General features: G+C 47.8%; 1 protein-coding gene across 1 annotated transcript; it reads right to left on the bottom strand.

The window, feature by feature from the left end:
• Nucleotides 1–797: 797 nt before the first annotated feature.
• Nucleotides 798–18415, bottom strand: ARF3 (ADP ribosylation factor 3). The gene is made up of 5 exons (XM_043885443.1): nt 18209–18415; nt 5535–5774; nt 4623–4733; nt 4265–4389; nt 798–3703 (listed from the first exon to the last, which is right to left on the bottom strand). Exons 2-5 carry the CDS (start codon nt 5680–5682, stop codon nt 3542–3544), a joined length of 546 nt encoding a protein of 181 aa, XP_043741378.1. The 5' UTR covers nt 5683–5774; nt 18209–18415; the 3' UTR covers nt 798–3541.
• Between the last annotated feature and the right edge of the window lie 1960 nt (nt 18416–20375).

The following is a 20375-nucleotide window of genomic DNA, read 5'->3' as shown; positions in this document are numbered from 1 at the left end:
CCTTAAAGCTTAGCAAAGTGGTGAGAGTGGGGAAGGCCTGCCTGGCTCACCCAGACCTCACCAAGAAAGGGTAGCACCATCCCTTTCTTTGCCTGAGTAACAGCAGGAGAGGAAAAGAGTAGTGGTGGGAATTGGGTGGAAGAACAAGGTTTGTCTTTTTCCTCAAAACATTATCTCTGGATGAGGTCTGGCCTCCTGACGATGGGGAACCGGACACTAAAGCAGAGGCGATGCAGGGCCATGAGCTGTAAGAAGGATCAAGTTCATTATACCACTCAGACCTTTACCCTTCACCAGGCTCAGTGCCAAAGTCCTAAACCAGACGGGTGAGCAGACGCCAACCTATGGATGAGGGGACCCTGTTCCAACTAGAAGCACCTGAGGCACAGGGCTGGGCAGATCTGAGAGTGGGGGCTGTGTGAGGCATTAGGGCCCTCTGTTGGGAGTCCCTAACGTCTACTAGAAGATGATCAACATGGCTAAGTTCAGGGTTAAACCCTTTACAACTTGAGGGGCAAAGTCATGAAGCCCTCAAACTCTGGGCCGCAATTCATTTCAGCTCCCCTTTGGGGTATGATGGGAAACAGTAAGCAGTGTGGAGATGAACCTCCATCACTTCACTCTCCCCAATCCAGAGAACCCTTTATCCCTCTGCTGAAACAAACAGCAGTCTGAAGAGTGGGACCAGAAGCAGAACTACCCTCACCAATAAACTCTGTGCCACGGTTTCTGTGCCACACCAATAAACTGATGTGCCGCGGCTGCTGCACATCAAGGATGAAGGTCTGCTCCAAAGCTGCATAAAACAAGTTTAATTTCCAACCAGGGTCACAGTCATCGCGTATCCCACATTTTGAGCAAGGAGAGAGAAGGTGAGTTATTTAACATATACAGTCTACATTCCAGAGGAGAAAAAAAGAAGAGAAAAACCAGTTCAGAACTGCAGTTACCACTATAACACCACAAACAAACTTTTAAGGGGGGACAGGGGAAATTCCCAGGGAGAAGAAAGGCTGGAACAAAGGAAAGCAAAAAATTAAACCTACCAGAGGAAAGTAGGGGAGGGAGTGGGTAGAAGCGGAATGAAACACCCAATTCCAAAAGCGCTTTTGGGTGAATGGGAATGTAGAAAGGACCGCCCCTGCCGAGGGGGCCTAGCAGCCTGGGATACTAACAAGATCATTTACTGCCCCCTGCTGGACAGATCCTTGAGCAGCACCCAGGCAACCTCCAAGACTGTTTCCTAACACCCTCAGCCCCACCAGTCCCTGAAGGCCCCCAAACCAAGGTTGGGGGTAGGTCTAAAATGAGAAAAACCCATTTGGGACTGACATCTAAGTAGGCAGGGTCAGAGAGGGAGTGAGACGGGAGAGGAGGCAAAGTCCTCCCCAACCACAACGATACAGAGTGAGCAATTCTAAGGAAATTTTCCCAGGAAAAGGGAGACAAACAGGCATCAGCAGTGAAGCAGGTGAGAAGGCAAAGGAAGAGTTCAGGGAGGCAGAGGCGACAGGAGCAGGAACGAAAAAAATCTGACAAAACACAGACAAAGGCAAAGCAGAAGTATGAGGGAATCTTCTGTGGGGTCAGAGGAGTGAATTCATGTTAAAGTGAATCAGAAGCTCCAGCAACCCCGCCCCCCACCCTGCCACCAACCACACAGACGCACACATACACACCAAGGCCTAGAGCGCGAGACCTGCATACACCCACTGCATCCTGGATAATTAACACATCACTGAGGAGCTGGCACTGAGGGAGACACCCCTGGAACCTCTCTTTCACAGTTCAATCTGACGTGGGTAGGGGGTACTGATCCGCCTGTTGTAGACAAAGGTGGCAGGAAGCCTGGCCCCATGGGGTGGGGCTTGGGACAACCCCTCTGGGAAGGGGTCCCTCAGCCATGCTATGGAGGCCCTGGGCCCTGACATTAGCAAAAAGGCTATGGGCGGCCGTCTTGGAGCTCAGGGCGCAGCCAGCACACACAGGAGCCCACAGAAAAGCCACGGCTTCACAGAAACCGCGGAAGTCAGGAACCCAGGCCAGGATCTCAGGGACAAGTGCCTCCTATAGACAGAGACACAGTAGCAGCAGCTTCTGAACAACTACATAATAATGGAGGGAGGACTCGGAAGACCGCTGCATCCCATCAGCACCAACAATCACTTCGGAGCCCGATTTCCTCCATTCCAATGCCCAGATCCATTTATGGGAAGTGGGTGGAGAGGGCAGGGAAAGGCTGTTGGGATGGAGTGGGGAGGGACAGCAGGATGGTCTAAGGGTCTGGAAACAGAAAATTTTCATCTTTCAGCACACCCTGGACTAGATAAAAATGGAGAAGAGGTGGCTTGATGCTGAGGTCTGTTGTGCCACCCCCACTCCCTTGCTCCTCAGTAAACCAGCCAGCCGGCTCTGGTGAGGCCAGCAGAACTACCAGGGTGAGGAAATTTCTGACAAAGGACAGGTGAACCACCCAGGCCCAAGATCAGAAGACGGAAGGGGCAGGAAGGCAGGAATAGGGAAACTGATCTGTGTTTCACCTTCTCCTAATAACAAGAGGATGAAGACGGAAAACCTGAGCCCCTCTCCCCAGTGCCCTGGGTCCCAAATACAACCCATGGACTTGCTATCCCTACCTCCCTGCTCCAGCTCCAAGGAACAGATCTAAGGATGAGGGGGAGGATCAGCTGAACACTCTGAGCTGATAAAGAGTGAGTGGGTTCCTCTCTCCTTCCACAAAAAGGCAGGGCAGAATGGCATCTCCTTGGGAACAGTCATCTAGAGACAAATGCCACCCCCCTGACCTGAGTAGGGTGGAGAGAGGGATAGAGAAAGATGGTGGCAGAGAAGCCATCATCTGCCCTGTCATCCAGGAAAACCTACCTGCAGTGGAGAGGCACCTGCACGGGACTGGGGCAGCCTCCCCTCCACCTCCTTCCCTTTATCTCACCAGCATGGGAGGAGCAGCTGATAGACGAGAGTGGGCAGTGTCCTGGCTCCCAGCCCTGAGCGGCACCCACCTCCTCTACCCGCTCCTTGGCCCCCATATATATCTCTCTATACAGGTATATACACGCGCACACATGCACGCACACACAGAGAGGCCCGTGCAATTTCCATGTAGAACAGGGGGAGAGCGGCAAAGGAACGGAAGATGGGGAAGGGGAGAGGGACCTGTGGGGGTAGGGAAGGGGCTCAGATGCCAAGAGCACAGCAACTAGGGCCAAACGAAGCAAACCGGAGGGAACACCCCATCCCACCTCCCAAGCCCCAGGGCTTGAGGGGGGGCCCACCCCATGAAACCATAACAACCTTGTTTTTTGTTTTAAATCCAGTAAATTGGAATGATTCATCATCAGGACAGCAACTGGGGACTGGTCATGGAGGGGGGAGGGGAGGACAGGGGAAGCAAGGCTGTTGCTGGGCATGCGGACATGATACCCAGGGCTCTGGCCGCACTGGCAACAGGAAGGAAAAGGGGAGGGCTGGGTCAGGGAGACGGTAGGGGTGGATGGGGTGGTCGGATAGGGCTGTCTGGCTCTCACTTCTTGTTTTTGAGCTGATTGGCCAGCCAGTCCAGGCCTTCGTACAGCCCGTCCCCGCTGGTGGCACAGGTGGCCTGAATGTACCAGTTGCGGTGGCGCAGGGAATGCAGACCCAACTTGTCTGTGATCTCAGCAGCATTCATGGCATTAGGCAAATCCTGGAGCACAAGGGAGACACAAAAAGGAGCCTCAGATCTTGCAGAAGCTTCTAGAGCACCCACCTAGCAAAGGCAGGTATACCAGCACCCTCTCCTCCTTCTTCAGTGGAGGAACCCAGAGCAAGATCCTAAAGAGCGACTTTGGATTTAATCATCCTAGAACTCCAGATCCAAGGCACTAAAGGTCACTCCACTGAGGAGTTGGAAACCAAGTATGGGGTTGGTAGGGAAGTGGAGAAGTGATTCAGATGAGCCGACAGCCAGGTCTGTCTGACCGTAAGAAAGAGGGCTGCTCCACTAAAGCAGACAACAGGTGAGGTTACAAAGGGGCTGGAGGTAAAGATCTACCACACCTGTCCCTCTGGACAGAAACACTGCTCAGTAAAGCCGGGATGGGGGCAGGAACAAGAAGAGGAGCGTAAAGAAGCCAGCTAATCATGTTTCTTACTTTCCAAATTGAGAGCCTAGTCAAAGGGTTTACCACACAATGGGCTCCAAGATCCCGTGACTTCCATGGCCAGGCTGCCCTCTCTCAAACGCAGAGGCAGGGAGATGTCACACCTGTTTGTTTGCAAAGACAAGGAGCACAGCATCCCGGAGCTCATCCTCTGCCAGCATCCTCATCAGCTCCTCCCGGGCCTCATTTACTCGCTCTCGATCATTGCTGTCGACCACAAATATCAACCCTGGGGAGGCAGAGCATGGGCTGCACAGAGACGACAGATCAACTCCCCTCCCCCACCGAAAAGAGAACACACCCTCGTTATACCCTTCAAGTATCTGCTCCCTCTTCTCCCGCCTCCCACCCCTAGGAGCTGCGGCAGGGCAAGAGCTGGCGCCTGATAACCGAGAACAATAGCCACCCTCTGCTCACACCCAACCAACCCCTGCCGGTCCGGGGGCAATTCACACGCCCTACCTTGGGTGTTCTGGAAGTAGTGTCTCCAGAGAGGCCGAATCTTGTCCTGGCCACCCACATCCCAAACTGTGAAGCTTATGTTCTTGTACTCCACTGTCTCCACATTGAACCCTTTGGGGAAAAAACAGACAGTGGTCACTTGGCCAGAAATACCAGGCCTGCAAACGATGCCCCATTGGGTTATTTCTGTTTCCCCCAGGCCTAGCCAAGAAAAGAAAGTAAGGCTTCCTCAGACAGACCTGGTGTTCCCTGACTTAGCAGCACTAAGGCCAAAAAGAAAACCTAAGAGAAGCAGCAGAAGAGGACGAAGAGGGCCAGTCAGGAGGTTCCCAACTGCCTCGGTGAGACAACCTTCCCCACTCACTCTCAGTCTTTGACTCTCTCTCCTGCAAAAGAAATGACTCAGCCCCACTCCTGCCTCAGCCTCAGCTGAGAAGTGGGGCCTGTGAGGCAGAATGGACAACAAGAAGGGAGTGACAGTCCCGGAGCCCCAAAAGCAGAACCAGCTGATGATGGTGATCTAGAGCTGCTTCCACGAGGCAAATGCTCTCCCTCCCAGAGGCAGGTCTTAACTGGGATCAGGGCCACCGAGGATCTAAACTGAAGCAATTCCAGGCCTCTGGCAGGAACATCAAAGCTCTTCACCTGCTTTTCAAACAACAGAGAACAAACCAGCTCAGTGCCTGAGGGCCACTGTTGGGTGCCAGGCTGCGGAAGTTCTCGCATCAGAGAGGGCCAGGGTAGGTCTGCAAATGGCAGGCCCAGCACCTGCTAGGAAGGTAAATAACCACTCCTCCCTGAACCCCACAGACCATAAGGACTTGCCTGGTGGCCAGGTGAGAGATCCAGGAACAGGCCCCCTATCTGGCTCAGTGGTGGGCATGAGAGCCTCCATCTGAGCTTTGCCCTTACCAATGGTGGGGATGGTGGTGACGATCTCGCCCAGTTTCAGCTTGTACAGAATGGTGGTCTTTCCTGCGGCATCCAGGCCCACCATCAGAATGCGCATCTCCTTCTTCCCAATCAGGCTCTTGAGAAGGTTTCCAAAGATGTTACCCATGATCACAGCAGTTGCTTTCTGAGGACAGTAGGGTGCAGTGGGGGCAGTGGCAGTCTGGTTCAGGCCTGGACCCTGGTATGGAAGACTTGATCCTAGGCAAAGAAATGCAAACTCACTACCACCATCTGCTTGTCAGGATTTCATGCTAATGGGACTGGCCAAAGACATGGCTGGAGTTCTTTTCTGACAAACTGAGAGCCTGAGCATACCATGAAGATCAAGGCCCACTTAGATCCTGAGCCTCTGGGAGCAGACAAAGCACTGAACACTCAGGGCCCCTGCTTCTGCCAGTAATCTACCCAGGGGACTCTGGATGGGTTATTTCACCTGTTCTTATCTGCACCTGTAAATGAGGAGGCTGAACTAGATGATTTCTAAAGTCCCTTCAGTCCTGACATTCTATAGTATATCCCAAAGCATAGAGAGATCATTAATGCCCCTCCTTGCCCCAACCTTGCCCTGAGACTTCTGGAAAGGGTGGGAGAGGAGGGAGTGGAATAAGGAGTGGCTCTTTGTGACTCCTGACAAGGTTCAGGCTTGTCAGGTTCCCAAGGTTTATTCTCTCAGCCCTAATCAAGAGATTCTGCTTCTTCCCTTCCTGTGTTTCTACACTTTCCTTCTACACACCAAAATTAGCCAGAAAGAATTAAGAAACAGCACTCCTAAGAAAAGCTGATCCTTTCCACTCTGTGAACTACCAGCTGCTAAAGCCATACTCTGTGCATACAACAGTGAGCTGAGAGCTGGGAGGCGGGGTGTGGAGAGGCTCCCCCTCATTCCTCAGCCAGGCAGGTCCTGGGTTCCCGTGGTCCCTCCCAGGACAGCTGCTCCACATGGTCACCTGCAATGAGGCAGTCAGCTCATTCTCTGCTTCGGCTCCAACCCTCTTCAGCCTATTCTCCACAGAGCAGCCAGACTGATTTTAAAACCAAAACCAGGTCATGTTGCTCCTCTGTTCAAAACCCTCTCTGGGCTCCGTATCTCCTTTTCTGTAAAACCCAAAGCCATACATGGCCTACAAAGCCTGGCGCAGTCTGCACCCCGCTTCTCTCATCAGCTTTCCTACTACTCTCCCCTGTGCGTACTCCACTTCAGGTCCCCAGCGCTCTCCCGTCTCAAAGCATTTGTTCCTGTCTTCACTCTGCCTGGGAGGCTCATCTCCCAGACAGCCTTCATGGAGCCCTCCCTCGCTTCCTTCAGGCATCTGTTCGACCGTCCCTTTATCAAAGAGGCCTTCCACAACCACCTATATTTCACACACACACACACACACACACACACTTCTCTAACCCATTATTCCACTTTTTCCTCACAGAATTTATCACCATCTGACACGTTCCGTATTTGTTTCCTTCTGGACTGTTTTTCTCCTCCTACTATAATGTCAGCTCCTTATCTATTTTGTTTCCTGCTGTGTTCCTGGTGCCTTGACTAGTGCCTGGCACACAGCAGCTGGGTAACTGAATTAGCTCACAAGGTCTCTACTGACCTTGCTAGCACCTCATTCAGGTTAGACCGCTTCCGCCTGATACATCATTGGCAGAAATGAAGAGAGCAGTTAGAACACTACAAAAGTACAAAATGCCTATCTGCCCACTTTGCCCACTGCCCCAGACTGACAGAATCATAGAGTCATTCATTTCTTCTCTTCTCTCCCATCTGGATGGCTCCGGACAGCCACAGAAATGAATCTTTGAAACAACAATGAAACAGGGGTTCAGAATCACCCATGCCAGCCAGTTCTCTGTGCCTGCGGGAGCCAATGCGTCAGCAGCTTATTCAGCAATCACCATATGCCAGCTGCTGGCGTTCTCCACAGTCTGGGAACCAGAGGTACACATATGCACACCACAAACCCAGCAGGCAAAGGAACAGGTCAAGACAGAGTGCACCCAAACCCAAGAATGTGAAAGGTGGATAGGGAGGAATCCTATTTTCAAGATAAAGCACAAGGGTTTGGTGGGAGTTTAGTTGTTTTTTTCAAAAACTATTTTAGGTTTGTTTATTTGTTTCCTACTCTCCTCAGTTTGCAGTGAATTCCAGACTAGTAAAAAGGAGCCAGATCAACGGCCCCTGGAGACCAAAGTACTAGTTTGTCCAAAAAACAGAAACAATGAGTGCTTATGGAGTGTTTCATCTTCAAAGGCCTCCGCAGACATTCACTAATAAGCCAGGCGTGGTACTCTGGGTAGGTTCCACAGATGAGCCCAGCCCCTGACCCAGAGGGCTCACACCCCAGGGGGAGGGCCTGGCTCAACTTTAGGGCGCAACTTCAGCCAAGTCACCCACTAGCCATCCACCCGGCCCCTCCTGCCTCAACCACCCAGGCAGACAGATTCCTGAGGATTCCTGAGGCAGGAGGGGAAACCTACCCAGCTAGTAAGATCAGATCCTACCGACTCTGGTAATCCGTGGTAGTCAGACTTCTGGTTCTGATGCCTTCACTTCCAGAAATTTACACCTTCCCCAAGTCCTCCTAGTTTTTATCTTGTTTCCTGCTCACGTGTTCTTTCTTTTAGCTCCAGATGACACTTTGCTTTAAAGCTTAGGTAATAGGCTTTGGCCCAGATTCTGAACTGAATTTATACCACACGTTTATCTTGCCATCCTTCTGACTAGAAGTATTGCTGATTAAATGATTACCAACTGTGAGTAGACCAGTGGCTGAAAGCAAGCCCTTGCCCCAGGATATGCACACACTGTCCTTTGGTTTGCTTCTTTGCTAAGCTATCACACTGAAGTCTTGGTTCAAAAGCGGATCCCAGTGTTACACTGATTTCTATCTCCTGGCAAGCTACATAAAGGCCCCTGAATTATCTGAACCGTTCAAGTGGCACTACGTTGTGGAGTTTTTCCTTCTAAATCTGTGCATTTACTGTCTCCCCAATTTAACCATGTGCTCACCATGTGCAAAGACTATGCCTTCTATTTATTTTGGATCTTTCCTTGCTCCCAGTGCCAAGCCCCGCTGTAGGAGTTCAAGCAAGCACATTGGCTGATTTAAGCCTCATCTAAGGCTTATATCATTTCTTCTGTCCTAGCAGTACTTGGTATCTCCATGTGGTGCACAGATGGCTGCTCAGCTTTCCTGTCAATTCCTGGCCATTTTCCACATACACTGACCTTAAGACTGGTTTGGGAAAGCCATGAAAGGACAAGAAGACTAAAAGTGGTAAAATTTTCTCTTGGCATTTAAAACTCAATGGGGCTGGCAGATAACTAATGAAATATTCAAGTAGTTATCATGTGTCCGCCATGGCGCCCCAGGGCCTTGAAATTAATGAACATTATGACTCTTCTTTAATATAATCAGGAGCTTGACTCAGATGAACAGTCCAAAGCAAATGTTGGCTTTCTTATCTTGGCTTTCCTTGTTCCTGTCTGTTTCCAGATGGCATGCTGCCCCGACCACCAGGATGGTGGCAACTTTCAGCTCTGTGCCATGAACATACACCTACGGCTATATAGTCAGCTCTCACTTTCACCACACTGCATTGCTAGAAGCAGCTCTGGGAAGCAGAATGGCAAACAAACCAACCTCGGATTGTCTACATACTGTATAGCCTATAGTCATTCTCTTTTGCCACAGATGGCACTCCTGTGTCAATAGGGCAAAATACCAGGGTTCCATGGGCTGGGAGAAACAGGAAGCAGGTAAGACTGAAGGTGAGTGGCTCAAGATAAAAAATGGAATACAGCAATATCTCTATTAACAAAAAGGATGTTAATATCTCTATTAACAAAAAGGATGTCTCAACATTCTATTGTACAGTTACAAACTTTGTTATCAGTGGTAAAAGTAGCAACAGGAACTCTAAAAATGTGTTTTAGTACAATCTGTGTTGGACGGTGCAGTTCAATCAGGCACACTGACTGATGTAAGCCTCACTGATGACCACTTATGGCCCCCAACCCCTCCCTCCCACTCCCACCGCACCCCCTCCCCCAGGAGAGGCAGGCTTGTGCTGTCACTGACTGTTCAGTCCCTTTGACTCGAGGCCTGTCTGCCTACACTCCAGGTGATTCTAAGAGGCACAGCTCAGCCTGCCACACACACTCCCCATTCTTCGTCACAGGCATGTGTCCTGAGACACCCCTTTTCAGGCTGCATGGGCTCAGGGAAAAGAAGACCAGAGTCTACCAAACCCTCTGCTGCCAGGCAGAGTGCACAAAAAGCAGCTATATTCCCAGACGATTTTCAAATTGAAACATCACTAATAAAGATGCTATTTTTAGCACAGCCAATGGAATAGACCAAAAAATTTAGGGAAACCAAAGTAGGGTCTGCCTGTATTTGGTTTCCTTAATGCAGCTGGCTTGTGACCTATGTAAACTTTCCAAATTTTTGTCTCAAGAGCACTGTAATCAGCACACAAGAACTCGTAGATTAGTATCTCAATGGCTTCTATTAAACTCAAAGATTTCCCAAAGCCAAGAAACAGCTTCTGATGTCAGTTTCCATTCATTCGTTAAATGTTTATTAAGTATAATGAACTAGGAATACAGAGGAAGACAGTTTCTGCCTTCATGAAACTCAATGGGAGAGAAAGACTAGGAAACAGAGGATTATAGTGTGAGGCTAAGAGTGGGATAAGCACATGGTATTATGGGGACAGAAAGCTAGAGCAGTTAGTCAAGACTGGAGGATGAAGGCCAATTCCAAGACATGACTCTCTGGTCACACCTGAGCTGACTCTTAAAGGAAGAATATGAATCAGTCAGACACTAAAGAATAGGGAAGGTGGAAGAGGGAAGAGTGTATGCACAGGCATAAAGATGAGTTAGAACAGTGATTAGCCAAAGCCAGGTGCAACCAGGAGGTCATCTATGTGGATGCAGCATTGTGAGTAAAAAGAAGGGATGAGGCTGGAGGGAAGCAGGAGCTGGATCATGAAGGGCCCTAAAGGTAACACTGAGTAACATGATCAGATATGTGCTTTAGAAAGGTCGTTCTGACAGCAGTGTAGGGAATAAGTTAAAGGGGGGAAAGACGGAGGGAAAGAGACCACTTGCGAGGTCCAGTAATACAGATAAGAAGTCCAAAGTTCTTAGAGGGGTGGGATGGGGAGGGAGAGAAGAAGGAGGTTCAAGACGAAGAGGACATATGTATACCTATAGCTGATTCATGTTGATGTTTGACAGAAAACAAAACAAAAAAATTGTGTACAGCAACTATCCTTCAATGAAAAAATAAATTTAAAATTTTAAATAAATAAAATTAAAAAAGAGAAAAAAAGAAAGAAATCAAAAGTTCTGAAGCAGAGGTGGCAATAGAGAGGACAGGACAGATTTGAAACACCAAAATAGTAGACTCCATAGGGTTTGATAGCTGATTATAGTGGGGAGAGGAGAGTCAAAGATGACTCCCAGGTATCTTGCCTGTGTGAGTCAGTGGCACTTCTTTAGACTGGAAACACTACACAAACAGATCTGGCAGCAAAGATGTTTGTTTTTAGATTAATTTTGAAGTGCTAAGGTCTGAAGATCGGGAGAAAAGTCTGGTCAGGGTATTCAGAATCACCTGCATAGATAGTAAATGAAGCCCCAAGAGGAACCAGGAAGATTCAGAGTGGCAGCAGTTATTGGTTGCCTGCCCCAACAGCCATCTTCCCTTCTTTTTTCTAACAGAACCCTTAATTTGTTCAGACGTTGGCAGGCAGTGGTTATGAGCTACCCCTCCCCAACCCTAGAGTATAAAAGCTGATCAGCAAAGGCTGTGGGCATTTCATTTCTCTCACCATGATTTGAGTCACAAACGGTCAAGCACTAATTCTGGGCAATAAGATGTAAGAAAAGTCTACTGGGAATATCTGGGAAAGATTTCCTCAATCTTAAAAAAGAACATATATCAATGTTCTCTTCTCTAGCCTTTGGATGTTAATGTAGAAGGGCAAGATGCTGGCGTAATCTTGAGTATATGATGGGACAGACACAGGAACACTAGGATATCAGAGCAGAAAAACTTGGATCCTACCAGTGTTTAGTTGGTAGATCAAAAACAATTGTAAGAAGAAACGTTCTACCCCTGAACTACTTCTGCATGTGGTAGACTATGTGTGTGTGTGCTCAGTTGCTTCAGCTGTGTCTGATTCTGCAACCCCACAGCCCATAGCCCACCAGGCTCCTCTGTCCATGAGATTCTCCAGGCAAGAATACTGGAGTGGGTTGCCATGCCCTCCTTCAGGGTATCCTCCTGACCCAGGAATCGAACCTGAGTCTCCTGGACTGCAGGTGTATTCTTTACCCAGGTGTCACCTGGGAAGCCTTGTGGTAAAATATGAATAAAATTTACCATTTTAACCATTTTTAAGTGTACAGTTCAGTGGCATTAAATACAGTTACACTGTTGTGCAACCATCACTACCATGCATCTCCAGAACTTTTTCATCTTCCCAAACTGAAACTCTTACTTGTTAAACAATAATGCCCCTCCCCTACCCCTGGAAACAACCACTACACTGTTTCTGAATCTGACTATTCTAGGTACCACGTTAACCCGTGGAATCAAACAATATTTGTTCTTTTGTGTCTGGCTTATTTCACCTAGATTTTCTGCTAGATGTTTAATAAATCCTCTGATTATTTGAGCCACGGTGTGTTTTCTCTTTTCTTTTCTTTCTTTCTTTTTTTATGTTGGCTGCGCTGAGTCTTCGTTGTGCATAAGCTTTCGCTAGCTGCCATGCTCAGGCTCTAGAGGGTGGGCTCACTAGTTGCAGCACACAGGCTTAGTTGCCCTGAGGCATGTGGGATCATCCTGGGACCAGGGATAGAACCCAAGTTCTTTGCATTGGAAGGCGGATTCTTAACCAGTGGATCACCAGGGAAGTCCTTCACAGGTGTGTTTTCTATCTTTTGCAACTGATACATCCTAATCTATATATCTAGAGAGAGTGTGCATGCTCAAACAGGAGAAAAGCCCAAAGATAAAAACCTGGGGCACATCAACATTTAAAGCCAAAAAAGGCCAGCAGAGAGAGTAGGAAGCAACCAAACAGGTAAAAAGGAAATCAAAAGAATAAGGCATCATAGACACCAATGAGTAAAGAAAAAAAAAAAAGAAGGGTCAAAGGCTATGAAAAAGTCAAATTAAGATAAGGCCTGAAAGATACCTACTGAACTTAGCTACTAGGCAATCAATGAATGGCCTTGTTATAAATTAGAACATATGACTAAAATTAGTCTCTACTTAACTAACAGCATTTAGGTTTGAGTCAGAATCGTTAAACACCAGTTTCCCTTCTAGTCCGAGAGGAAGACTCCAGTTCAGGATAACTTGAAGGAAGCCACAACGTCAAGCGAAGGAGTCTAAATTGCCCTGATAGACCCAAATATCAGGGAAGGGTATGGCTTTTCCCAAAGACAAACCTCAGCAAGTGAGTCAGAACAGAACCTCAAGTCTGTTTCAGAATGCATGACCTAGCTAGATAAGACAGTGACCAAATAAAAACTAGACTCATTTATTCCCCTGGAACATTCCGTGGCACTGCCCTCTAATCAAAGCTTTCAGTGTACCCTATTCTTAGAATTTGACCAGCTTAAAACTGTACCATATCCTGATATTTGATGGCTGCTTCAATGCCCACATCTCTAGCCTTGGATATCCAGTACACTGTACCTTCCTAATTACAAAATCACTGAAATCCCATGAGTAATCAGCCTAAAGCCCTAGTAAACCTTTGCCCCAATCTGGTCCCACTGTGCAGGTTAAGATGGAGCTGCCAGTGAAAAGATGAAACAGGAGGCCATGATTTGGACAAGGCCACCCCTAACAGAGCAGCCTAAGGATACAGAAGACAAGGAATGTCCTACCTTGGGGGATAAGAGCCTTCTGTGATCCCTCAGCACCTCAAACACACTTCTCTAGGACTTACCACAGAATGTTTTATTTACCTTGGTGTGTTTTGCTTTCCAGAGCTGGAACTTCCCAAATAATGTGCCTTTAATGTAATACAGATCAGCTGAAGATGCTGATCCCATCAGTACTGGATAGCTAGGGCTTAGAGTGGCTAGAGCCCATGGGCCAGTCATCTCGGGTTGCAAGCAGCTATGCGTGTTTCACTATTACCATTTTCTCAGGGCACCATGGTGGGAAAACAACACTAGACTCTCAGTCCCTTGACAGCTGGGACTGTGCCTTATTCATGTTTCATGCTCTCCCAGCATCCAGCTCCATGACTGATCTGTAGCTAGTGACTGATATACTTGTTGCTGAATTCAGTTCTACTGATGGTGGCAAACGCTTGTGAGGTTGAGGAAGACAGTATTTTACATGTGATCTCTAATCCTTTTCCTGTAACTGACAAACTAGAAAAGTGGCTTCCATGTTCTCAGAGCCCTAAGGTTCCTTGGATGGGATTCAGAGCCTGCCTAGGAGAAAGGGAAAGGGAGAGGTTCTGATTATGGTCCGCCACTCTCCACCACTACCACAGCAGCACTGCTTTTATCCATTTTATCTATTAGACTTCAAATAACATTTTATATAAGGTAGGGTTAGATTCCTTTTTTTCAAAAAGGGGAGGATGAAGAATTAAACCACTCCAACAGAAAGCTTATGTTCTTCTGCATCCTAAATCATGTTGAAATTTAAACATTCATGCTTGACACGCTTGTGTTTAAGCTCATAAAGGACAAGCTATGGGAATTCCCTGGCAGTCCAGTGGTTAGGACACCGCAATTTCAATGCCAAGGGCCTGGGCTCAATCCCTGGTTGTCGAGGAACTAAAATCTGCCACGCCCAGTCATTTCAACTTTCTTCAGGAATATGGTGATAACTGTGGATCCCTGATATCTTGAGCTATTTCTTTTTCTGGTCCATCTGATGCAGCAGGTCCTTTACAGATGTCCATGACAAATCTCTAACACCTTTGTAGAATCCCTACCTCAGTCAGTTCTTTCCCAGACTCTAAGACAAAGCCCTCAAACATTTGTAGAACTCTTTCCAAATGCTCCCCATGTCCTTTCATTATCCAAAAGCTTTATTAGCACTCAACCTATATTTGCAACAGATGTTGGAAAAGGCATAGCAGACAGATTTATAGACATTGCAACTCTGGACCTTAATACAGTACATTCTGAAACAGAGGCAGACATTTAAAGGAGATATGACTAAGTGAAAAGAGTGGCCCAGGAAATGGAGGATGCTGAAATACCAAGATCTAAAATAATGGGACCCAGGAATCTAAACACCTGACATAGGCCAATGAGGGTGCTCTTACATGGAAGAGTCAGCCATTCCTGCTGACTTTTGTATCATGAACAGTATTCCTGAGCCCCCACATCCTCACTCTACATCCCAGTTGATGGTTCAGGGCCCCTGCCTTGCTCCAGCTTCACCTCCCACTCAGGCAACAGGAGCTGCCTCTGTGAGGCTGATGCTGAAAAAAGATTTCATTGCTCATAAGCCTACGACCAGCACAGAAAGTCATGGTAACAATCACCCCTCTACACAGGCGCTTCAGGCAGCAAGTTGTTCTTTTATAAACCTCTTCTTTTTTAAGGCAGCCCTGAGGACTCGTTATTATTACTGTTATGATGGTGATTATTAATAGCAGCTAACATTTACTTGAGGCTTACTATGTGTGCTTTGTATAACCCTAAGGACTCTGTATATGCTATCTCATTTAATTTCCATGCCAACACTATGAACAGGCACTATCATTATCATATTCTTTGCAGATGAGGAAAATGAAGCTAAGAGAGATAAATAATTTCACCAAAATCATACAACTAGTAACTAGCAGAGGCATAATTTGAACCCAATTGTGTCCGATTCCAAGGTCCACACTCTTAATTATCATACTATGTAACAAAAATGGTGAAGAAAACTATGTTGTACACCTGAGATGAACACAATATTGTAAATCAACTATACTGCAATTTTAAAAATGTGAAGGACTTCCCTGGTGATCCAGTGGTTAAGACTCTGCACTTCTACTGCATGGGACACAGATTCGATCCCAAGTCAGGGAAGTTCCACAGTAGCCACACACAAAAAATGGTAAGGAGGGTGAAATACAGTGATATGTTTTGAGTCTCAGGCCTCTTGAAATCCATTTCTAAAGGTATATGGGCAAGTAGATTCCACAATTTCCCTCAGTCATTGACTCAGTTTTAACAAACTTGGTTTTAGAGAACTTCCTTCTAACCAATAAATCCCGCCCACTGTCCTCTGAGTCCATTTCCTCTATTATGACTCCAGTGGAAGAAAGTAGCAGAGACAACACACTTTATGACTCTTTGTGCACTTAAGACTTCACTTCCACTCTTTCTAGCCTGCTGTCTGTCCTCCTTTACACTTGCATTCAGTTTAGTAAGAGCAGCTACCATTCATTGCCACCAATTCTATGCCAGGTACCAGATACATTCACTGGCTCCCTTCTCTGTAATTATCAGGAACTCAATCTGCAGACAACTCTGTAGGACCTAGGTCTAAAGGAGAGACTCCTTTGCCCAAAACAGGGAAGCAGGAGATCTAGGATTTCTGCTAAATAATGACTCTGTGTTCTAATACTTTTCTTTTGGGGGTCTTAACTTTCAATATCCATGACTGTTTTGTGCCTCGTAGGAAACATGGAGAGACCAAGACTTCTTAATTACAAAGGGTAAAGACCTTTACACCCTCACTCAGCTAACTTCAGGAAGCTCTCTATGACAGCCAAGCCATCTCTTCCTCTTTCCTTAAACTGTGGTCAGAAATCCTGAGTTCAGGACTTTCCAGGTTTGATCCCTAGTCAGGGAACTAGATCCTACAACTAAGAGTTACCATGCCCATCCTGCATTCCGCAAATAAAGATTCCCAAGGGCCACGACTGAGACCCAGTGCAGCCAAATAAATAAATAAATTTTTTTTAAAAAAGAAAGAAAAGAAAACCTAAGTTCTATTCATTCACATTCAGTATTCATGAGAGCTTACTGTGTGCCCAGACAGTGTGGGGGACACAAGATGAATTCCAATTCCTGCACTCAAAGTTTTGTCTCTTTGGAAAAGCAAGACATACGCATACAAATTTTGACTACACCAGAAAAAAAATTTTTTTTGACTACCCAAGGCAATAACTCTATGCTGGGAGGCAGGAGGAATGTTAATATGTGATACAAGAGGACCCTTCCAAGCTGAATCCACGGTCAAAGATCCATTCTGTGAAAAGGTGGATCAGTTTCTTTCTTAGAACGAGCTTTTATAGACATGGTATTCAAACCCAAGTCTAATGCACAATGACCAATTCACTGACCCATTCCAGTCATAGCAAGTGGAGACACTTACCCCAACAACAAGCTCAAGACAAAATGGTAGCAAATACTGTCACCACCTGAATAGGGATGGGGAAGGAAGTATGCAGACCCTAGCTGCACTGACCTAAGCAATCAGACTCCTGCAGCAGATCTCCTACCAAATAAAACTTTCATGCCATAGACCAGGAGTGACCCAATCCAACAGCGACGGAGACACGTTTTAAGTTACACTTCTCCCTCCCCCATGACCTCACTATTTCTTCTCACTCCTGACCACATACCACACTCCTCCCGGCCTAGCCAGAGGGAGACCAGCGGTAATACAACCCAGAAAGAAGGGAACTCTCCCCAAAGAGGAGCTACAACTTGGCTAATCAAGTGGCCCGGTTTTAACAGGGAATTCCATCCTACCCCTCACCCCCACCTTCTTCCCTCAAACACTGGTGTAAGCAACGGCTCCATTTTCGGTTCCGGGAATCCTGGTACTTCCTAAAGAAAGAAAGCGGATTGGAAGAGCGAAACTCGGAGCCAGCGACCAGAAGCTCCCTCCTCCTGTGAGACCGCCCCCGCTACGCCTGGGGGAGGAAGGCACCACCTCTTTTCTCCAAGGAAGACCAGGTCCCCCTCCCCCTTCTGCTGCCTCCTCTCTTCTGGCTCCCCACCTGCTGCCCTCTTCCCAACATGCGGTTCCCAGGACCCGAAAGCTCAACCTCCACCAGAATAGTGCCCCTGGGTTGTCCCACTAGCCTGTGTTCCAGGTTAATCCCTAACCCCCCTACGGACCCCTGCCCCACGATAGGGGGAGGGGTGTCACCATAGCAAGGCTTCTCTCTGGTCTATAACCAAGGTGAAGGCGGAAAGCGGGTAAGAAAAAGCGCTATTCCCTAGCCCTTTAATAAGAAAAGAATACAAAACAGTCATCGCCGCCCCCACGTCACCTCACCCAGGACTGCTTTTCTCCCCCTCAACCAAGACCCTTCAAAAGCCCACCTCCTGCAGGCGAGGGGATCCTCACTGCAGCCCAGGTCGCCCCCTTGTGCGAGGCGGAGGACAAAACCGTGTGCGCCCCCCACCCCCACACCAGCTCAGCGTCCTTCAAATGCGGGGGCAGGCTTGTGGCTCGCCCGGCGCCCCCTCTCCGAGCTCTCGGGAGGAAAGGACCACACCGCTCCATGCCAGGCAGTGCCGGGCGGGCGAGCGAGCGAAGAGCGGGGCGAGGGGGCTCTATCCTCGCAGCCCCCACCCCGAGCCTCTCCTCTACCCGGACCCGCCTTCCCTCCTCCAAGTCCCTCACCTGTTCCTGCTCCCAGCTCCGCCGCTGCGGCCGCCGCCTCCGCCCCCACAGGCTCCGCTCGGCTCTCGTTCCACTCTCTCCGGCTCCCTCAGCCGATTTCAGCGCGGCTGCTCCCCTGGCCTCGCTCCCGGCTCCCTCCTTCCTGCCCTCCACCTAGCACCGGAAGCCGCGACGGCGACAGGAGCTGTGCGGCGCACCCCCACCCCCAGACCGGGATACTTCCCACCTCCCCGATCGCGCGAGAGCTGAGCACCGGCGAGCGGCAGATCTCGCGAGGTTCATCACCATGGCAGCGGCTGCAGCAGAAGCAGCCAGTATTGGAGGCGAAGTCCGGGCGGGGTCCGATGTTGGGGCTGGAATCTGTGGGCGGTGGTGGCGGAAGCTAGGGAATTGGGCTGAGACAGTGGGGACAGGTGAGAAGTCACAGGGCTATGCCTGTTATTTAAGGACTGGGGCGGCGTAGTGGGCGCAGTGGAGGCTGGGGCTCCTTGGGCAAAGTCAGGAAGCCGGAGAATGAGTGAACATCTCTTGCTTTGGACCTTACTCCTTCAGCTCTCCTTTTCATTTCTTAACCAGGGATAGGTGGAGGCCTCCGAGAGACCTCACTGCACCAGTGTTGCTACTCACTGCTAAGACTAGGTTGCTGGAGGGGGTCTGAATCAAGAGATCTTTTCCATAGCGAAGAGGGAGAGTGATGAATTTAAGAGACTGAAGGAAACAACTGGACACTGGGCCAGTTAGGAAGTTGGAACTTGAAAGACAAACAGTTGAGGCCTAGTATTCAGAGGTGTGGTTTGACGAAGTATACCTAGATGAGTATAAATTTTAGTATTACAAGGAAAGTGAGGGATTTTTCACCTGTGTTTCTCTATTCCTGCCCACTCCCACTTTCATCACACTCATTTTTGCACCTGGTCTAGACATGCAGAGTTACCTTGGAACAGTCACAGCTGTGATACAAGAAGGGCACTAGTAATGCTAAGCACAGAAGGTTCTTGAAATGCCCTTTCTCCTCATTTACAGCAGTACAGATTTTCCTTGGCTTACATTGGGGTTACATCCCAATAAACCCATTGTAAGTTGAAAATATCTAAAGTCGAAAGTGCATTTACTGAACATCATAGCTTAACTTAGCCTGCCTTAAACATGTTCAGAATATTTACATTAGCCTACAGTTGGGCAAAATAATCTGACAAAAAGCCTATTTTATAATTGTGTTGAATATCTTATGTAATCTATTGAATACTATACTGAAAGTGGGAAACAGAATGGTTGTAAGTGTATCAGTTGTTTACCCTTGTGATGGTATGGCTGGGAGCTGCAACTCACTGCCACTACTGGGGATCACAGGAGAAAATCATACCACATGGCCCAGGGAAAGATCAAATTCAAATCACAGTTTCTACTCAAGGCATATCACTTTTGCACCATCATAAAGTTAAAAAAAAACAAAAAAAGCATTAAGTGGAACCATTGTAAGTTTGGGCCATCTGTATAAGGAAACACATGTCTCTTCCCTAAAGCTTGAACCAAAATTGTCGATTTTTTTAATTCAATTTTTTGGGGCCTTATTTCTTGTCTCCTTCCAAGAAGAACTAGACTGGTAGATAACTCTGTCTACTCCTTGTCCTCATCAATCCCTGGTATACACGTTCACCAACCCCTTCCTCTTATCCCAGTCTGTTTTCGCTCTTGTTTTAACCTGGAGAATAACACAACCCTAGAATGTGAAGTCAACAGGAACTTAATTTAAGATCATGAAGGATGAATGATAACCTATATGAGAAAAGAATCTAAAAAAGAACAAATATATGTGTATGGATAACTGAATCACTTCACTGTATACCTGAAACTGAACACAACCTTAGTTTAGTAAATCAACTATGTGTGCTAAGTCGCTTCAGTCATGTCCAACTCTTTGCAACCCTATGGAATGTAGCCTGCCAGACTCCTCCGCCCGTGGGATTCTCCAGGCAAGAATACTGGAGTGGGTTGCTGTTCCCTGAGGGGCTGCCCAACCTAGGGATGGAATCTGGGTCTCCAGAATTGTAGGCAGATTCTTTACCATCTGAGCCACCAGGGATGCCCCTAAAATCAACTATACACCAATAAAAGTAAAATATTATTTTAAAAAAAGTTGGTGAAGGATGATCAAAAACAGACTTGT

The sequence above is a fragment of the Cervus elaphus genome, chromosome 3 (genome assembly GCF_910594005.1).
Source record: "Cervus elaphus chromosome 3, mCerEla1.1, whole genome shotgun sequence".
NCBI classification, from domain to species: domain Eukaryota; kingdom Metazoa; phylum Chordata; class Mammalia; order Artiodactyla; family Cervidae; genus Cervus; species Cervus elaphus.
The sequence above is the reverse complement of the archived record's forward strand: the minus strand, read 5'-3'. Positions and strand labels throughout refer to the sequence as shown.

Excerpts from the sequence above, each read along its gene's own strand:
- ARF3 (XM_043885443.1), bottom strand. The coding sequence starts at position 5,682 with ATGGGTAACATCTTTGGAAACCTTCTCAAGAGCCTGATTGGGAAGAAG. Across the intron at positions 4,734-5,534 it reads CACCACCATCCCCACCATTG|GGTTCAATGTGGAGACAGTG; the intron begins GTAAGGGCAAAG and ends TTTTCCCCAAAG. Across the intron at positions 3,704-4,264 it reads TTGTCTTTGCAAACAAACAG|GATTTGCCTAATGCCATGAA; the intron begins GTGTGACATCTC and ends CTTGTGCTCCAG.